The 7,206-nt window shown below is 36.0% G+C and overlaps 1 protein-coding gene across 3 annotated transcripts in view; it reads right to left on the bottom strand.

Annotated features, from left to right (window-relative positions):
* Positions 1-7,206, bottom strand: part of IQGAP2 (IQ motif containing GTPase activating protein 2) — a 128,817-nt gene continuing 121,611 nt past the window's right edge. For all 3 annotated transcript variants that reach the window (XM_075411839.1, XM_075411840.1, XM_075411841.1), the window contains 6 exons: positions 6,034-6,121; positions 4,967-5,179; positions 3,413-3,573; positions 2,403-2,546; positions 1,411-1,519; positions 1-927 (listed from right to left, as the gene is read on the bottom strand). In XM_075411839.1, coding sequence (XP_075267954.1) covers positions 814-927; positions 1,411-1,519; positions 2,403-2,546; positions 3,413-3,573; positions 4,967-5,179; positions 6,034-6,121 — 829 coding nt within the window. In that variant the 3' untranslated portion in view covers positions 1-813. The remainder of the gene's footprint in view (positions 928-1,410; positions 1,520-2,402; positions 2,547-3,412; positions 3,574-4,966; positions 5,180-6,033; positions 6,122-7,206) is intronic.

The raw sequence follows: 7,206 nt of genomic DNA, 5'->3' as shown, positions 1-7,206 counted from the left end.
TTTAATTAGGTAATGTTTATTTTATATAGAACAATCTCCAAAGAATATTTAAAAAAACCTAAATACTGATTTTATTGCATTTATTTTCTTACAAAAAAAGACAGACAGGCACAATTTACGTATTCAAATACTTCAAACTGAACAACTGTTCACTCTGAAGATTTTCCCCAATGCCACTCCAAAGGCTGTGAAAGTAGAAAATGTTGTTTTACATGAGGCAGTAGTGCATTTAGTAGGAATGAATCACAAAATATATTTTTGTACAGCAAGATGTTATTGTCACTTTATAATTACCTATAAAAATTTTTGAATTGCACAGTAAGTTTGCTTTACAATTGACAACTGCCAGAAAATAGGCTTAGTATGTAACTAAATATTTGCCCAAACTATCCCTTAAAAACAAATTAGGGTTTCTTTTGGTAAATACTTAAAGCCTAATAAGAACTATATAATGTATCTGAGGTCATGTAAAAATGTTTTAATAGGAAGAGGTTTATATATTCAGCTAAATTCAATTTCTGCCTAGCTTAAAATCCATACAACCACAATAACAGCTGAGTGTCCTAAACAACATTTTGATTTGAAAGTACCAACACCAATGCAATCTGGAACTGTTTAAACTAATCTATTTCCTATTTTTCTGCTTCATTATCAATGCTGAAAAGGCACTGTGTACATTCCTCTGAACATTTGGTGTTTTAGGGTTTTTTTAGTTAAAAGCGTCCAACAACAAACTTCAAACAAATGCGTAAAAGCAAAAAATACTGAATAGACTTCCGAATGATGGATGCAGTCCATGATATCTGAAGACACTCATTTTCCATAGAACTTCTTGTTCAATAAGAATATGAGCAAATTCACATTCACTTTAGCTTTGTCAAACATTTTCATTACAGCCACACCTTCATACTGCATCTGAAGCAAATCCTGTAATCGGAAGTAAAATCATTAGTCTCTGTCTGAATCCATACCATACAGCAATAAAATGGAGTAATTTTCATCATGTGATAACCATCTCAAGTTCAAGGTCTTTCACAATTTAAACAATTACAAGCAATTATTGGATAGGTATAGAAAACACTACGTGTCCTCTAGATCCAAAGTTGTAGACTGTCAGTAACAGCAAACAAGAAGAAATACTGTTTTCTCTGTATTTTCATTTTCTTTTGGTATTTGCTGCTTGCCACTGAATTAATGTGGCATTTGGTTTCATGGAGCTGGCCTAATATAACCATTAGGCTCAAGTCCACGCCCAGCATCCTACAGAAGTTATGTAGTTATTACCCACATAATCTGCTGCTCATTGCTGATGGAATAGTTCATGAAAACATATTAAAAAACTGAAATAGTTTATATTTAGAGGAAATGCAACAGTGACTATATAGCAAAGTAACAAAATTCAAACTCTACCTGGAAATGAAGCTGCACTTTTTCCATCTCAACCCCCAAAAATTTTGCTTTGATTTCAAAGTCACCCACTTCTTCTCCAGGTGTGATATCAAACATCACATTCTTAAACCTCAAAACAAAAATAAGGGTAATTGATTACGTATGCTGTGCAGTTTTATATAGTCCAGAGACAGTTTTTGGGAAAAAGCCTGCAGAACACAAAAGAATTTTGACTGTAAGCAGTGTAAATGGTGTCAAATGAACCACAATGTCTTCTTGGAGACTTTCTGGTGTACATATAGTATGGAATACAGGGCACTCAAGCTTTTTATATCAGTGGGAGATTCAGGGAACAAAGATGACCAAGCGTCCAAAGCACAGAAACAGAGCAGCCAGATTTTCATTCTTCTGGGCCTGAGTGCCTCCTTGCAGGTGTATACGCACTCTTCTCTGGTTTCAGTTTGCCACATGTGGCTTCCTCTGTCTGATGAATCCACTTGGAAAACAACTGCAACCTAGAAAGCTTTTATCTATGCAGAAGATGAGTGGAAGGGTGCAGGGGATGGAAGATTTTTCACTACAGTGGCCTCAAAATGGATAGATACAAAAGGGATGTTACACCACCACATCCATTCACCTTGTCAAAGTGGAAGAGGAAGGCTCTTATCTGAGTAAAACCAAGTGTTTACTCAGATATATGAAAGTTATTGGTCAGTAAATGAAAAAAACACCAACCTGCTACAACTGCTTAACAAGTCAGTCATTAGCAGTGGGTGTGCTGCCGTACTTGTACTGGTTCCATCTAAGCTAATGCCAAGGTAGACTAATTCAAGTATTTTCCCAAGGTCATCATATATAGCAAGGTACAAGGGAAAACATGAGTTATGACAATTAGGCTTTATCATTCTTCTGAATGTAAAAGTCTGAGGTAATTTTAGGTGTGACAGGAAATTGTGAAGATTTCTTTTAACAAAAGTCAGGCTAAGAAGCTGTTGATTAGAAAATGCTCTTACTGGTTGGTTTGAAGATCTTCAATTTCTAGGATGACACCTTTTTCATGAAGTCTTGCAGCTGTGTACTTTAATGAGGCCTGCTTCAGCTTTTTGCTTCCCTTCACCTCCTCTTTTCCATCTAGTTTAATTGACCTCCGTGAATTTCTGGGAAGAGAACAAGAAAAATGGCTTTTGATTTATCTACCAGGTCTTTTATATTTCAGCTACTCTTCTAGCCATATTTAGCTTTCCTTCACTCTTTGCCTTCTTGAACTCTATTAATCAACAGAGTTAACATTCAAAACAAATTATGAATTAGAGGGAATTTTAGCACACAGTGAATAGTCTAAACATTTTGGCAGTGATTTTGAATCAACATTTTTTAGAGTTTTTTAGAGTTTAAACTCTATTGTGAAATGCAGCCCTGATCCAAGACAGTCCACAATTGCCACTTTAAAATAGTGTACACAGGTGTTAAAACAATACAGTGACAGAGGTGTTAAATAAGATAGGCCATCAGAGTTCATTTTTGGATCAATGAGGTATGTGCTGGGAAAGCTCCTGTTCATATCAGTAAAATGTTTTCATTTTGACACTTCGGTGGCATTGGCAGGGGGGGCTTACTCTCAAGTAACTGCATCGTATCTGAAAAGTAAAATTCTTTAGGCATATATTTCCCTCTATTCCACTCTAAAGACAAAACCAGTCCTTTTAGTGAAGGAAGAAAATCAATAATTACTTCCCAAAGCTGCATGACTTCAAAAGATGCTAATGGATCTGCAAAGTATCACCAATTAAATACACTGAAAACATGTATCCATCTCAGGCCTCTTTCCGTAAGGCAGCTTTAAATAAATGCAAGACTTTGCTTTTCAGGTTTTGTCTTGGGTCATAGTGACAACTCCCATAGACTTTTCAACCTGTGGACTGTCAATCTTTTGGGATCAAAACTTTCAAATACTGATTAACACCTGCTCTCCCCTCCTGATAAAATACAGTGAAATATTGAAAGACAAGACGACTCAACTCACTTTCTTGTTAAGTTGTCTAAACAAGTTTTTATATAGGTGTTGTAATAATTAATTTGTTCTTCATAAAATGCTGTCTTCGAGTTAAGCGCATTCAAAGTCTGCTGGAGTTTCACCAATTCAGCTTTTCGATGATGTCTGTATCTTCTTTGATTCCGGATATCCTAAATAAATTTATTAAGGTAACTGGTTTATTAATTTGATATTTTAAAAAGTCTCAGCTTATTACCATTCAAATTTGTAACTAGGCAACCTGATTTAATTACTGGGAGAAAGCACAAACATTCACATTGGTTCTTACAAGCCCAGTACCAGTAGTGAGTACTACAGTTTACATCACTGTACAGAAGACAGTCACATTGCTACTCATGTATACAAGTGGTGACATCTTGAACTCTGCTATTGTCTCCAGGGCATGACAGACAGAAGTCATAAGGAAGACGTCATCTTCATGCTATAAATGGAAGCTTTCTCATAGCTAGTTTCTGGTTAGAAGCCTAAGAAACAAGAGCTTGAGCTTCTAACAGGTAAGAACTAGCTACTGCTAAACTAGAGTTTGGTTTGAAGGTAACAGTTGAGTTGAGGTAGTCAAAATTAAAACAAAAGAAACTTCGAGTCTTAAGGCTCATCCCAATCTTCAAATTGCTGTAACAGTTCAGAACAAAGCATCTGGGCTTATAGAGAAGAAATAAAAAATAGGGCACCGAATACATATGTAGAATGGTTTTGTCTCAGGTAGAAGCAGATGCAGACATCTGAACTGAGCAGGGCTTTAAAACGGCACTTCAGAGTAGGTGCAAGATGGCATACTCTAATTATATTAGAGACTTAGCTCGCATGAGTAATTTACTCATTTATATATTCAAGTATATTTGCAACTTTAAAAAGATACATATTTATAATATGTAAATCACTCATGTGAGCTATGAGTAATTTACTCATGAGTAATTAAAGATAATCCAATATTACTCATGAGTAATTAAAGATAATCCAATACACTATGATTCTTACAGCCAGTATTGGGTGTGGATTTGGAACAGGATTTGCTGATTTGTACACAACAGGCCCAGTGCTTTATCAACCCCAGGATGGGCACTGCATTGACCCACCATTCTCCTTGTGTCCTACCCAACCACTGCAGATCGTTGTTAATACAAATCACAGCATCTTTTGGAGTTTTTTAAGGTATTTTTAAACTTTATCAAGACTACATTAATGATTAATTGAAAAACTGATGGGTAATGGATAATTCTGATTCCTTTATATATATAAAAAGCGATACTGAAACACATTGTACCGGAGAAGTTAAACTAGTGACCATATCAAATCTGGATAACAAAGTCTACAGTTGTATGCTATTCAGTTCAGGTAGTTATGCATGAAAATATTCTTTCACTTTTTTTGTCAGCAAACAAAGATTATGTGTTTCTTGTGTGTATACTTCAGTGACTTAGTGTAGCATTCTCTAGTAAATGTATATTGTATATCTCTAGCTGAAATGGATTTAGGCTAGACACGTAAAATCCATCAATATACAGGGAAGCATGTTCCATTTACCTTGGCAATCTCATTTATAATTTCTTGGTACTTAGTTGCTGAAGACACTAGTCCTGCTTGTTCCAATGTCCGGAGATTTCTCTGAATTTTCCTTTTCTTTTGTTCTATTGGTAGCTGCCCATCTTCAAAAATAGACTGACTGTGCTTCATTTTCTCTGGAGTTTTGGAATCCAAGATGGCACGTTTTTCTACAAGTTTCAAGTGCGCAGATTCCTGGGTGCAAAAAATATCTGGAACAGTTATTTTCCAGCTGACGATAACAGTTAAGTTTTCAAGTACATTGAATTGTCAAAGGAGATTATCAAGAATGAAAGTATAGGCTTGCTTTATATCCTCTCACCACATGGTTTAAAATGCTCCATCTACTATGCCTTTTGATATATGTTAAGGAACTGATCACAACACCTAGGGGTGTATTTCAATTAAAAACATGTCTAAAAAGATCCAGACAACTCAATGACTTCACTTCGTTGTGGGAAGACTGTCCAAATGTCACAGGTGTCCCCTAAATACATACTTGCACACTGAGGTGAGCTAAAATGTGCACATTGAGATGTAGCTTTGTGTGTCGGTATCCACTGGGAGATCTTCCCACTCAATTCTCATACCAAGGATAGCAGTAGTTTCCCAGGCAGATGTTTGCTTGTATTGCTTAAGCAAATAAACTAGGTGTCAGGGAACTTGAGTTAAGATACTGAATTTCATGAGAAAAAAAAAAAATCTAGCAGAAAGATTCACCCTCAGGCTATTTGATTTTATTATAGCATAGGAGAGAAAAGACCCTGTTCACAAAAAATGTAAAAGAAAAAAATTACTATTCTAGTTGTGCTAGTTGACAGCAAGACTTCATTTTTCTTTTCATCTGAAGCTGTTACCAGTTATGAAATGAAAGAAAGTTTGCAAGTCTCACATTTTTCAAGGCTCTAGATCTGAATAGTCTAAAACCAGCAACAATGATTTCATCATTATAACGTGGTAGAAAAAGCTGTCAGAGCCTCTTAAGGCTTTCAAATAGCTATAATAAAATATGTACTTTCTTCCATATTCAGGCACAGTATAGCACTTACCTGTTGTGCAGTGGCTGGTATTTCTAATATTTCTAAAAGCGTATCCCCTGGCTGTGTTCGTATCACATCCACAGTAAGTCTTTTGGTCCTTTTAAAAATGATATATGGATATTACAAAACAATTGTTGCTGGATCAGTTGTGCACTTCATTACTTCAACAGTAAAACTAGCAAGCTCCCCCTTTGTTACGGATACTGGGTAACACATGTTTCCTAGCTTTTTATGTTTCAGAGCTTCCATTAATGACATTGAACATCTGGCTTCTACACAGTTCTGAATAGAGAAATACAGGCATACTTTTCCCACTTCTATTTTAGAAAACAGTTAACCAACTAGCACAGTAAAACAGTTACTGTTAACGTAATAAAAATCCAAGCAACAACTCACATGTGGGTTTAAATGATCATGACAAAACAGCAGACAGGAATGTAATATTTGCAAAGCCTGAGCTATGCATAGTTCCATTAAGAGTGATATTTACTGAATAAAGTGGAAATGCACTCAAAACTACTGAACTTCTGAAGGAATTTTACATCCAACAGCGCATTTCCGCACACAACTTAAGGGCAGATAGTGCTTTATGGCAATGGACAAGGAGCATTTCCTTGCTAAAAAAGAGAAGCTGCTACACCCCGATATGTAAACCAATACTTTTTTTGGTAAGAATTTATCTCCTTCCTGCTGCCTCTTCATCCATAATGCTTCCAAGAACATCCTGCTACAGAATTCTGTTAATTTAGAGGACACAGTTACAAATGAGGTGTAGCTCATTATTCTTAAAAATTAACACAAACTTGAAGATGCAGCTCAAGTTTCCCCAGAAAATGCCCCAATGTGATAAAGACTTCTGTGACAAAACCTCATAACTTGGTTTAAAATGATAGTTTACCTACGTAAAGTTGGGGTTTTTGTTGGTGTTTTCAGAACTTGAATTTCTCATAATAATGCAAAGAAATGAGACAAAAGATGTACTTTTATATAGGCAACATTATCCAGAAACACTGAGTATTTGGGTATGGATCCAAGCTTCCATGGAAGGGGCAGCAAGGTAGGAATGACTGACAGCACAGGCAGACCTGAAGACTGCTCCTTCTATGTTAAAAAGCAACCTGCTAAACCTCCTGGAAACTAGTTTGCTCGTCCAGAATTGCTGTTAACTGCACTGAGTGGTTC

This window comes from Opisthocomus hoazin, chromosome Z, assembly GCF_030867145.1.
Source record: "Opisthocomus hoazin isolate bOpiHoa1 chromosome Z, bOpiHoa1.hap1, whole genome shotgun sequence".
Classification (NCBI taxonomy): domain Eukaryota; kingdom Metazoa; phylum Chordata; class Aves; order Opisthocomiformes; family Opisthocomidae; genus Opisthocomus; species Opisthocomus hoazin.
The sequence above is the reverse complement of the archived record's forward strand: the minus strand, read 5'-3'. Positions and strand labels throughout refer to the sequence as shown.